The sequence below is a fragment of the Cetorhinus maximus genome, chromosome 32 (genome assembly GCF_964194155.1).
Source record: "Cetorhinus maximus chromosome 32, sCetMax3.hap1.1, whole genome shotgun sequence".
NCBI classification, from domain to species: Eukaryota; Metazoa; Chordata; class Chondrichthyes; order Lamniformes; family Cetorhinidae; genus Cetorhinus; species Cetorhinus maximus.
In genome coordinates, this window is record NC_135910.1 from 2,772,209 (window position 1) to 2,785,254 (window position 13,046).

The window sequence follows — 13,046 nt, forward strand, 5'->3', positions numbered from 1 at the left end:
CATTCAGCCCATCATGCCTGTGTCGGATCTCTGCAAGAGTAACTCACCTGGTGCCACTCCCCTGCCATTTCCCTGCAGCCCTTCAGATTTTTCACTTCAGATAATCATCCAATTCTCTTTCGATTGGATCTTCCTCCTCCAGCAGTGCATTTCAGGTCCTTCTCTCTCCAGAGATCCCGCCAGATGGGGCTGCGAATCTGCTGCTGGAGTGAGGGGGCTGCTTTCTGGCAACAGAACGGCAGTGAGGTGTCATGTGGCTATCAGTATCCCACAATCCCAACTAACCAGATCTCAGCGGGACACTGCCCCTGGGTGTAACTGCAGCAACAAATTGCATTTATATAGACAAACATCCCAAGATGTTTCCCAGGGGGAGGGTTTTTCCTTTGTCGGGCGGGCTTGGTGGGGGTGGACAGCGATTTCATGCTGGTGGGTCAATTAAGGCCTGCACAGCATGAGACGCGTGTGTCAGTGCTCAGCACTGCCTGTGTGGGCGAGGAGGAGGAGGACATCGCGCATCATTTTACACTCGGTCGGGTTGGGCACGCGCCTGCCCATCGAGCCAAAAATCCTCCCCCAGGTGTCTTATAAAACACCATTTGACACTGAGCCACATAAGAAGATTTTAGGACAGGAGTCCAAAAGCTTGGACAAAGAGGCAGATTTTGAAAACCATGTCAAAGGAGGAGAGAGAGGTTCAGGGAGAAAATTTCAGAGATTAGGGTCTGACCAGTGGAAGGCACGGCCGACAATGGTGGGGAGGAGGATGTACAAGAGGCCTGGAGACACACAGTTCATGGAGGGTTGTGTGGCTCGGGAGGGCCGAGGCTGTGGACAGATTTGAATTACAAGGATAAGAATTTTAAAATCCAGGAGTTGCGGGACCGGGAGCCAATGACTGTCAGCGAGAGTAGGAGCGATAGTTACCAGAAGCTTCTACTTGGTTCCAGTTAACACTGCATGAGTTAATCTAAGAGGCCGGGGAAGATTTTTCATTTTATTTCGCCTGACACAACGTATTACAGGAATGTTGGGGTAGCTTTACGTGTGTGCAGTTCTCCCTTGTTAACGCCACCATTTCGAGGAAGGTCTGCGCCAGTGGGGATTTCCTTCAGAGTCACCCTCCCCACCCACCACCACTGCCCCTCACAATTCAACCCCAGTCGCATTCAGACTCCCTCTCACCAGACCCCGGCCGCCTCCTGTTACTGAGTCCCCACTCCTGCTCAGCAATCTGGTAACGGATCAGGCTGGGTTTGGATCGTGCTGAATGTAGTTTATGTAAATGAAGACCGGCTGTTAAAACTGGACAGGATCCATGACTCTGGACTCCCTAGGTTCTCCATTCACACTCACCGCACCCCCTCCCTCCCACCCCATTAAAATCAGGATTCAAGTGGCCAACAGAGAAACTCTTCCGTTCTCTAGCACTAACGTCCCTCAGCATCTGGCGCGGGGATTTGATATAAGACCATATCTCGCTGGCTGCTTCATGGAAATGACAGTGATAAAGCAAAATTCCATCTCCCACTGCCGATCCTATTGAGAAGTAGTTTTAACGCCTAATTGCTGGGCGGTTCTGTTTGTGGGCCGTTTGCATGATTAATTGCCCCATTTGAAGCCTTCCTGTCCATTAGCTCCAGGCATCTGTGTCATGGGTAAGGTATTAATTTATTCCTCACTCACTGCTCCTCAGCGTCACTGAGTCCTGCTTTCCATCTTTAACTCTTTGATTCCCTCCGAACGTTCACCTGAGCTTCCACAAGGCAGGAACTTTTGAAAAGCAAAAGCAGGTCAGCACCTTCCATTTGGACTGTGCGTTCACTGTGCCAAAACTCCCAGGTTGCTACACAGAGGAGAAGCATTCACTGAGCCGTAATGGGGGGGAGTCAGGAGAGTAAAAGAAAGACTTGCATTTCTATGGCACCTTTCACGACCTCAGGAAAGTGCTTTCCAAGCAATTAAGTACTTGTGAAGTGTGGTCACTGTTGTGATGTAGGAATCGTGGCAGCCAATGGGTGCACAGCAAGTACCCACGAACAGCAAATGTGATAATGGCCAGATAATCTGCTTTAGTGATGTTGTTTGAGGAATAAGTTTTATCCAGGACATTGGGGAGAGCTCCCCTCCTCTTCTTCAAAATAGTCCCATGAACTCTTCTAGACCATCTATACCAGGGTGGATTGGTTTAATGTCTTATTTAAAATGCAGCGCCTCCAACAGTACGGAACTCCCCCAGGACTGCACTGGGAGTTTCAATGGAAACTTTGTGCTCAAGTCTAATTCAGCCTGTTCCTTTTCCGATTGGACATGGGAATGCAGTGCATCTGCAGAATTGACCAATGGACATAGAGAGGGGCTGGGTATAGAATTGCCAACTCTCCAGGACTGGCCTGGAGTCTCCAGGAATTGAAGATCAATCTCCACGATGCTGCTGTGTGCAACCCTGGGAGAAAAATCATCGGATGTTAAAAAATTGACTTTTAAAACATTTTCTTTGAAAATTTCTCTTTACCAGATATAAAAATATTAAAGATGGGAAAAAAAGGCGTTTGGCTGACAGTCCAGCATCATCCAATTGGGTAATGAGTCTTTTTGCTTTCCAATTGGCGTAGGAAGGCCATACGTCACAAGGATGGACGTGTTGGCCGATTAATGGCTGGAGCGTGGGGGCAAGTCATGTGCTGAAACCTCCAGGAATACATTTAATCACAGTTGGCAACCTTAGGGATGGGGCAGTTTGAGTCGGGAGGTCATTTGATGAAAGCTTCAGGAAAAGTCTCAACCAGAGTTGGCAACCCTTGGTGACATACGGCATAGTTCCTTAGGCCTGGGAAACTGTGCCCCAACCTGGGGGAGTGAGTGAGTGCCTTTAGAAGAGGAAAAAAATTGTGCAAGTAGGGGTTGGAGAAATATACCCTTAACCCTCAGAAAATACTGGAATTATAGAGCATGTGTGTCTGAGGGTGTTGGGCTAACATTATGGTAAGCTCTTCATTAGAAGGCGTCCTCTACTCCTGCTCTTTCACACACTGAATGGACCTGTTGTGCTTTTCCAGCACTTACCGCTTGAAAGATCTATTTTAAGAGTTAGTGTAAAAAGCTTTATAAAATGATGAGTCACACTGGTGGCTGCTTAGATTCCCATATCCATGCATTTTCATAGAGCTTTAATGTGAGAATGAAAACAAGAAATCATTGAACAATAATATGGCACGATTTAGGCTTTGTCTTTAATGTTGTTGAAAAGGAGATAGGTGGCGAGAAATGGACAGGGCAGGGAGCAGGTTATGATTTGTGTTCGGATATTTGCTTTGTTGTCTACGCAACTACATTGAAAAATATCACCACTAGCCCCTACCCTGCCAGCGGCAAAATGTTCTCTTGTTTTGTAAACAAAAAACAATAATTTCGGGTGTTCTTCCTACATTTGAGGAATTTCTGGATGGCCACACAAAATCTGGATTGCCCCATCCAGATCGGGTGGGTGTTGACCCCTAATCCCGTTCTGTCCATTAAGAAACTTTATCATTAACATTGGGCCACGTTCTTTATCTGGATTGGGGGCAAAAAACAAAATGGCTACACTCAAGAGATAGTCAAGGGTGGACAGAAATACTTTGTTTAATGCACCATGAGGGAAAGACAGTGGCCTAGTGGTAATATCACTGGGCTAATAGTCCAGTGACCCAGGTTAATGCTCTGGGGCGCACAGGTTCAACACAGCACCATGGCAGCTGATGGGATTTAAAATTCAATTAATAAAATCTAGAATATAAAGCTAGTTTCAGTAATGATGACCATGAATTATCACTGATTGTCATTAAAAACCCATCTGGTTCACAACTACCCTTTAGGGAAGGAAATCTGCAGTCCTTACCTTGTCTGGCCTACATGTGACTTCATTTCCACAGCAGTGTGGTTGACTCTTAACTGCTCTCTGAAGTGGCTGAGCAAGCCACTCAGTTCAAGGCCAATTAGGGATGGGCAACAAATGCTGACCTTGCTGGTGATGCCCACATCCCATGAAAGAATTTTTAAAAAAGAGCGTTGCTTTTTAATGAGGGAACTCCATCTCTATTGAGTGTGGGATTTCTTAGTTACAGTTTAAGTCACCTAATGGAAGAAAGAATTAGCACTTATATAATAGTCTCTCACATTCTGCGTTCCGCAACCAATAGAGTGCTTTAGGAGTACATTCACTGTTGTTACTTTCACAGCAGCCAGTTTGCACACAGCAAGTTCCCACAAACAACAATGTGACTAGATCATCTGTTTTAGTGATGGTGGCAAACACTGGGGATAAATGAACAACCAAAAAAAAGTTTAGGAAGGATGTGGTGGCTTTAGAGAGGGTGCAGAAAAGCTTTACGAGGAATGTTCCAGAGGTGAGGGACTTGAGTTTTGTGGATAGATTGGAGAAACTGAGGTTGTTCTCCCTAGAGAAAACATCACAAAGAGTCTGGACAGAGTAGATAGAGAGAAACTGTTCCCATTGGTGGAAGGGTCAAGAACCAATGGGAATTGGATAAGCACCTGAAGAAAAAGTAATTGGAGGGTTATGGGACAAGGACAGGAGAATGAGACGAGCTGAGTTGCTTTTGCAGAGAACCAGCATGGACATGGGCTGAATGGCCTCCTCCTATGCTGTTCTTTGGTTCTATTCTATGTAAGTGCACTAACTCTTTTTTGAAATAATGACATGGAGTCTTTTACGTTTACCTAAGTGAGTAGATGAAGCATCAGTTTAATATCTCATTCAAAAGATAGCACCCATGACAGTACAGTACTCCCTCAGTACTGCACTGGAGTGTCAGTCTCTGGAGCGGGGCTTGAACCCATGACCGTCCAACTCAGAGATGAGAGTGATATTGTCTGAGCGACGGCTGACACCTAATAAATGGTCTAAATATGATAACCGTTCTAAAGCATTCCATTTTCTGATTTTCAGATCTTTGAAAGCCTCTGTGCAACCACAAGTGCTTCTTCGTGACGTGACGTGCTGTCACAATAAACCTCGGGCAGCAGCATGGATGGCAATGTGGACATGAGGTCGGAACTGGAGGAAATGCAGCGCTGTGCTGACCAGATCACAGACGAGGTGAGTGGCAATTCCAAGAGGGCATTTCTTTATAAATACATTCTACCATTGCACAGGAAACTTGCAATTGCGAAATGAAAGGTAGACCATGGTCCATCTAGTTTGATACAATGATAATGGAGTTGTTGACCAATTAAAGTGATAGATCTCTATCAATGAATCTATAACAGACCCGGACATGACATAAGACAAACCCCACTGGTGGAAAGCCTTGGGAACCGTAAGTCCAAAGTCAACTGTCCTCCCCAAACTTGTTACACTTAGCATATGCCATCAAGTTACTCACATACCCAAAAAAGTTATTAACCGAAAGAAATCTATCTAAATATGCATTTGAATAAACCTACACTAACTACTTGCATTGTGTCCCTAGGGTGTCTACCCCATAGAAAAGCCACTCGCTTCCTGAAATGTTGGTGATAATTTTAACTTGCTGTGCGAGGAATCTGTGGGATCATGTGGAACACCCATTTTACACCATGTCAATATTATTCTCTACTAACTTCATCAGGGAGTAAAATTGGGCAGGTAGTAAACCCAGCATTGCACTCATACCCATTGCACTCATACCCATTGCACTCATACCCATTGCACTCATACCCATTAGTTTCCCAATGGGTGGCAGAAATTAAAATGGCTCCCATTACTTCCAGAGGTTATTTCTGAATTTGCTCCTCCTTCAAGCACAGACTAAGCCCCCTGGGTCTGCTGTTCAAGGTGAAACAGCTTGTCATGGTCAACATTACCTCGCCCCTCTGGAACCCTAAAAACAGTAATCGGAGCACCCTTCAGCCTTTTCATTCCCTTTGAGAACGTGCCCACTTTACATAATCACTCCTCAATCTCTCTTTCCCCACAATCATTCTGATTAATCTTTTATAGAGTCATTGTGGCGCAGAAGGAGGCCATTCGGCCATTGAGCACGTGCCAGCTCTCTGTAGAGCATTCCAACCAGTCCTATCCTCTCGCTATATTCCCATAGCCCTACAAGTTTATTTCCAAGCGCTGGTCCAATTTCCTTTCAAAATTATTGAATATCTCCTCTTCCACCACCCTCCTGGGCAGTGAGTTCCAGGTCGCTGTATCTCTTGCCCAAAACCTTAAATGGGTCACCTACTGCTTGAACCATTAGCTAATGGGAACAGCTTTTCTTTGTCTACTTTATCTAAAGCTGTCAGAGTCTCGTACACCTCGACCAGATCTTCCCTCAATCTCCTTCACTCCAGCTTCTCCGATCTAACCTTGTGGCTAAAATCCCACATCCCTGGAACCATTCTGGTAAATCTCTTCCGCACCCTCTCAGGGACCCTCACATCCTTCCTAAAGAGTGAACCGGTTGCAATTCTGGTCACCACCCCCCAGTGAGAGCTTGGCTGGTTTCAGGTGAAGGAAGCAAATGATTGTCAAATAAACCTATTAGTTAATACCCAGAACAGATCAGGTACAGGAGGAATAAGACATGGGCATCTGCAGGTACATCAGAGATAGAATCATAAAATCCCAGAATGGTTACAGCACAGAAAGAGGCCATTCACACGTCATGTCTGTACTGGCTCTCTGAAGAAGCAATTCACCTAGTGCCACTCCCCTGAGTTACCCTGCACATTCTTCCTTTTCAGATAATAATCTAATTCCCTCTTGAACGCCTCGCTTGAATTGGTCTCCACCACACTCTCAGGGAGTGTGCTCCAGATCCTAACCACATGCAGAGGGAAAGTGTTTGTCCTCATGTCTCCATTGCTTCGTTTCCCAGTCACCTTAACTCTGTACCTGCTCTGGTTTTCGATCTGTCCGTCAATGGGAACATCTTCTCCCTATTCACTCTGTGCAGACCCCTCATGATTTTGAACACCTCTGTCAAATCTCCTTGCGACATTTTCTGCTATGAGGAAAACAGTCCCAACCTCTCCTTTGTATCTTTTTAATAACTTCAGTATCCTTTTTGTACTGTGGTGACAAGAGCTGTACACAGTGATTATTGCACCCCGATGATTTATAAAGTAGCAGGATTATCTCCCTATTTGGCTTCTGTAACATCTTTACGATATTAAATCAGTCATACGTGGTTGAAAGGATACAGGAGAACACATTATCTTGCTCAGGTTGGATATATTGGCCTTGGAGGAGATATAGGGTTGGATTTTCATCTTCGAGGTGTGTAGTGGGAGTCGGGAAATTTCCTGGCCTCCAGAGAAAGTTCCGGCAAAGGCAGGACTTTCACCATTCAGAGGGGGGCGGGTGCATTGCTACAGTCAGGCCTGCTGACCCTGGAAAGAGTCTGGACACCGAGATGGGCTGTGGGACTTCGTCCCGGTTATAATAAAGCAGTAGGACCCTCACCCCTCACACCCCCTCACCCCCCATGCCAACTATAACTCTTCCCTCCCCATTCACCCACCATATAGAATCATTGAACCTTATAGTGACAACAGGATGTGTTAAAAGAGCTTTAAGAAAAGTCATTCGTTCATAACTCCGCACTTTCTGAAAAAAAAACTCCTGTCACTACAGACCAATAAAAGTGCCAATCATCCAGACCCTTTAAAGTATCAATAGCAGAAACTGCAAGCATTTGAAACCTCTTTATGTTGTGTAAATAAACATTGAGAAAATTGATAGGAGAGATCAGAGAACCAGAGCTGTCAATCGAGCAATGTTTTCCCTAGGGCTCAGCTGTTTCAACAGTCTAATGGATGTGTGGGTTCTCAGCCAGGCCTCATTATGCATTCAGTGTGAGAGGAATTGCCATGACAAGTTGAGAATCAAAAACAGTTCTGCCGATGAACCATAGATAAATGACTTAACAGCGACTGTACACATAACATATCAGTCAAAACATCTTGGGCGTGAGGAAGTGGTGGTGGGAGGTAATTCAGGTGAGAGCACTCACTGGATACTGATAGATCAAAGCCCTATGGACATGGTCAATCTTGATGAAAGAGTAGGATAGTTAATTGAATCAGACAGCTCTTAGCACTATTCAGCTCACTGTCCGTTAAAGGGCTAAACTCAACACTTAAGGGGGAAAGGGAACAGGAAATGGCTGCAGAGGGTACAACCCCGCTCATGCAATCACTGCCAGTGACACCCAGACAGCTGCCAGCATCAAAGATGGCGCAGACCAAACTCTGCTTGAAAAGAAAATTGTTTTCCCCTCATTTTTCGGGAAACTTTGCTGCCTCACTCCCAGTGAGTGAGACGGCCAGAGGGGTAATGAGCAGGAGGCAGTGAGGGACCTGGAGTGGAGCAATGGGCAAGGCGCGATCGGGATGGGGAGACTGGTCAGGACCAGGGCAGCGAGAGGTTTAGTGGACAACGGGCACACAGCAATGACAACAGCAGTGGGATGAAGTGGGCATGTGCTGGTGGGTGGAGAGGGTGCCGAGCTCCTGCTTCTGTTTGGTGTTGGGAGTCCCAGGGATTCCTATATTACAACAGCCACTACCCTTAAAAGGCATTTCATTGGCTGTAAGGGGCATTGGACGGGCTGAACTTCTGAAAGGGGCAATAGAATCAAACATAAACATTTGTATGGCATGGAAAGAGGTCATTCAGCCCATTAGCTATATAAATGCACGTCTTTCATTCTTTGCAGACTATGGATTAAACTTTGGGCCTCTTGTTGCGTTAGCATGTTGGTTCATTTACTCTGAAACCACCAGAGGAGCTTTTCAACTGGAAAAAAAGCAGTGATCAGAGTTACTCTTTGACTCAAAAACAAAAATACCTGGAAAACCTCAGCAGGTCTGACAGCATCTGTAGAGAGAACAACAGAGTTAACATTTCAAGTCCGTATGACTCTTCTTCAGAACTCGCCAGATTCTGGTGAAGAGTCATTCGGACTTGAGACATTAACTGTTTCTCTCTCCGCAGATGCTGTCAGACCTGCTGAGTTTTTCCAGGTATTTTTGTTTTTGTTTCAGATTTCCAGCATCCGCAGTATTTTGCTTTTATTCTTTGACTCCTGCTGGAGAGAGGGTGATCCACTATATTGGATTATTTCTTGTCCAAGCTATGTTTTTATTCTTGATTCTCGGCAGACTGGATACTCCCAATATCCCTCTCCACGATCTCCGCTCTGCTGTTGGTATCTATTACCCGCCAAGTTTTCTCATGTTCCTGCGCTCAGATCAAATGTTACAGAATTTACAGGCCTCGGTAGACCGACATCACCCCCGAACCCCCCCACCACCCACCCACCAACCCCCCCACCACCCACCCACCAACCCCCCCACCACTCACCCACCCCCTACCACCCCCCACCCCCCACCACCCACCCGACCCCCCACCAGCACCAACCCCCCAACCCCCCACCCACCCCCCCCACCACCCCCTGAACCCCCACCACCCCCTGACCCCCCACCACCCACCCACCTGAACCCCCACCACCCACCCGACCCCCCACCACCCACCCACCCCCTCACCAGCCCCCTGCTCCCCCCACCGCCCCCGTAAAATGTCAGACAGTTTGGTAGCAGCCAGGTAGGCTGTGGGAAGGCTGCCCTGAACTGTGACAATTTACAGGGGCGGCTGGGGGGTGGTGGGGGCGGGGGAGTGGTGGTGGGGGATGGTGGTGGGGGTGGGTGGGTGGTGGGGGGGTGGTGGCGGTGGGGGTGGGTGGGTGGTGGAGGGGGGGGTTGGGTGGGTGGGTGCTGGGGTGGGGGAGGGTGGGTGGGTGGTGGGGGGGTTCGGGGGTGATGTCGGTTTACCGAGGCCTGTAAATTCTATAACATTTGATCTGAGCGCAGGAACATGAGAAAACTTGGCGGGTAATAGATACCAACAGCAGGGCCGACGGGAAGGGCAAAATCCAGCCCAGTATTGCCGGATCTACTGGTCTTAACCATCAATGGATCCTGCTTTTGGGAAGACCAAAGGTAAGGTCATTGTGGATCTGAACAAGAGTAAATCGCAGTACAACGGCAGCTTGTGGTACAGGAGGGTGTACATATAGGGCCACAATATTTACAGGGGTCAGGTGGGGTGTATGAGGTAGCCAGTAACTGAGTGATGGATCTGTGGAGGTCCTGTCAATCTTAACAGCAAGGCCCTTTTTGAATAGATCTCTGCAGAGGGCCGCCCGTTACCTGGTTAGATTGGCCACATGATCACCGGGCCAGGAGTGGGGAGATCTGGCGACAGGGGCCCTCAGTCAGGGTCTCGGCAGTCAGGCTTCACACTGGGAGGGTAGGCTGGGAACTCCTCTTGCAGAGAGGCTGTGGGACTACCGGGCTGGAGAGGTTGGCAGAAGAACGAGTACTCGTGCTCCTCTTGGCCCACGAGGGTTTCAAAGAGGGGCTGAAGTTTTTAAATTTACCTGGGCTTCTTCTGCCCAGTCAGCCTGTCCCATCACGCTGCTCATCCCAGGTAGCAGCTAGACAGGACCCCCTCCCGCGTGGACCATATAATTACATTGATGACACTTATTGGGCTTTTGGATTTTCAGTAGTCTGTTGTAACGGGAGCCTAGCCCAGCTTCTGAATCGCTGCCAATAATGTTACACCAGCAGGAAACACAGGAGATTGGAGGTGGGTTCTTGAACTTTAGAATTCCAGCCCCTCACTCAAGCCTTTCCTGCCCCTCGAGGTGGTTCAAATTGACACCGTAGAATGGTACAGCGCGGAAGGATACCCCTGCCCCCCTTCCCCACCGCCCCATCGCCCCCCACCACCCCATCGCCCCCCCACCAGTCGACTGTTTCTGGGTCCACGGTGATCCTGCGCCTCGAGTGGGTGCAGTACCGGCAGCAGCAGCCGCCTCCTCTGTGGTGCTGCTGAGCAATGAAGAGGTGCTGGCCCCTGATTGGCTGGCAGCTCTCGGAGGGCTCGACTTCCTCACCCTGGGGTCCTTGATCCCGGGGAAGGCCATCTGCTGCCCAGTTAAGTGCCTGATTGGCACTGAATTCAGCCAACCTTCCCCAATAGAGGCGATGCTTTTGCCGGCTCTTCAGCCAGTGGGCAAGACCCCCCCCCCCCACCCCCAGCGGCTCCATTGAATACCACCCCCAGTGTCCAATGCTTTCATTGGAATACATAAGGACTCAGATTACAGAGATCCCCGAGCACTTTTAAGAATAGTGCAGGGCACTCTGTTGGTGGCCTGGCCAATGTTCATTCCTCAACTATCAGCCCCAGTAACAAACTGGTCTTTTTCTCATTGCCCTTTTTGGGATCCTGTTGAGCGCAATATGACAGCACAACAACAAATTGTATTTATATAGCACCTTTAATGTAGCAAATGGTCCCAAGATGTTTCACAAGAGAGATTATCTGACACCGAACCACATAAGGAGATATTAGTACAGGTGACAAAAAGGCATCTTTTAAGGAACGTTTTAAAGACAGAGAGAGAGAGAGGTAGAGAGGCTGAGAGGTTTAAGGAGGGACTTCCAGAGCTTAGTGCCCCCCATAGCTGAAGGCACGGCTGCCAATGACATGGTGAAAGAAATCCAAAATGTGCTAGAGGACACAACTGGAGGCATGGCAAGATTCTCGGAGGGTTGTAGAGACAGGGAGGAGCGAGGCCACGAGGATTTGAACACAAAGATTACAACTTTAAATTCAAACTGTTGGTAGACTGGGAGCCAACGTAGGTCAGTGAACACAGGAGTCACAGGGCAATGGAACTTGCTGCAAGTTTGGAAATGGTCAGCCGAGTTTTGGGTGAGCTCAAGTTTACAGAGAATAGAAGACGGGAGGCTGACCAGGAATTCATTGGAATAGTCCGGTCCAGAGTAAACCGAGATGTGGAAGAGGGTTCCAGCAACATAGGGATCTTCAAAATCATGAGGGGGCTGGACAGGGTAGATAGGGAGAAGCTGTTCCCACTCGTAAAAGGATCAAGAACGAAAGGGCACAGATTTAAAGTGATTTGCAAAACGAGCAAATGTGACGTGAGAGAAAACTTTTTAACACAATGAGCGGTTCAGGTCTGGAATGCACTGCCTGGAAGTGTGGTGGAGGCAGGTTCAATCGAGGCATTTGAGAGGGCGTTAGATGATTATTTGAATAGAAACTATGTGCAGGGGTACGGGGAAAAGGCAGGGCAATGGCACTAGGTCATAATGCTTATTTGGAGAGCCGATGCAGACATGATGGGCTGAATGGCCTCCTTCTGTGCTGTTAAGATTCTGTGATTCTGTGCAAGATGGACAGAGGTGGAAGTAGGCTGTCTTGGTAATTGGTAATCATTGCAACTTAATTCATTGTACCTGAAGCACTTTGAGGTGTTTCTGAGAGACACAATAAAGCTCTATAAAAAATAAAGATCTCTCCTTTTTTTTCAAATGGGAAATACTTGTTAGTACTAGACTTACAAAGATGTTTTTCATGAATTTCAGTGACTTTGGAGAGGCTGAGATTGTTGTCTTATTTATCCCTGGCTCAGAAAGTCTCCGCCCGGCTGTAAAATTACGAATGGGCCAGATTGGCAGTAATTTCCCCCAGGGTCACGGGGGCTGTGAATAATGAGGGAGTGAAAATGGATGCGGCGAGATGAGGTGAAGTTTGACCTTGAGGACGGAGGAAGTATTAAAGATGGGAGCCCGCAGTGTGTGATGGGGAAGCGGATAATTGGTGCTGACAGCTCATGGCCGTGGCCGTGTGGGACCTGAAACTGCAAAGGGCAAAGAAACACAGACCGACCTTCCTGATGATTAGAATGAGGTGGTTTGTCAAATGAGATGCCAGTGGGGGAGAAGGAGGATTAAATCCAACAGCAGTCAAAAAGGGCAGGAGCAGCATCCTGGTCGATTTAACGCTCGTGCTTACTTTGAGGAGAGAATTGCAGCCTTTGTGTTGCAAAGTAAGAGGAGAGCACAGTCTAAATGCTACCTCTTGTTAAAGCAGCGTAGGGGACCCAGCAGCCTGCGCTCACTGATCTTTAGTGGCTTTCACTGCAGCAACACCTCTAGTTTAAAATCCTCATGCTTCTCCATAGCCTCAT

At 47.7% G+C, this 13,046-nt stretch overlaps 1 protein-coding gene across 2 annotated transcripts in view; it reads left to right on the forward strand.

Moving 5' to 3' along the window:
- Positions 1–13,046, forward strand: part of LOC144671378 (synaptosomal-associated protein 25-like) — a 91,982-nt gene that overhangs the window by 15,781 nt on the left and 63,155 nt on the right. For both annotated transcript variants that reach the window (XM_078533252.1, XM_078533253.1), the window contains exon 2: positions 4,952–5,101. In XM_078533252.1, the coding sequence (XP_078389378.1) occupies positions 5,030–5,101 (72 nt within the window). In that variant the 5' untranslated portion in view covers positions 4,952–5,029. The remainder of the gene's footprint in view (positions 1–4,951; positions 5,102–13,046) is intronic.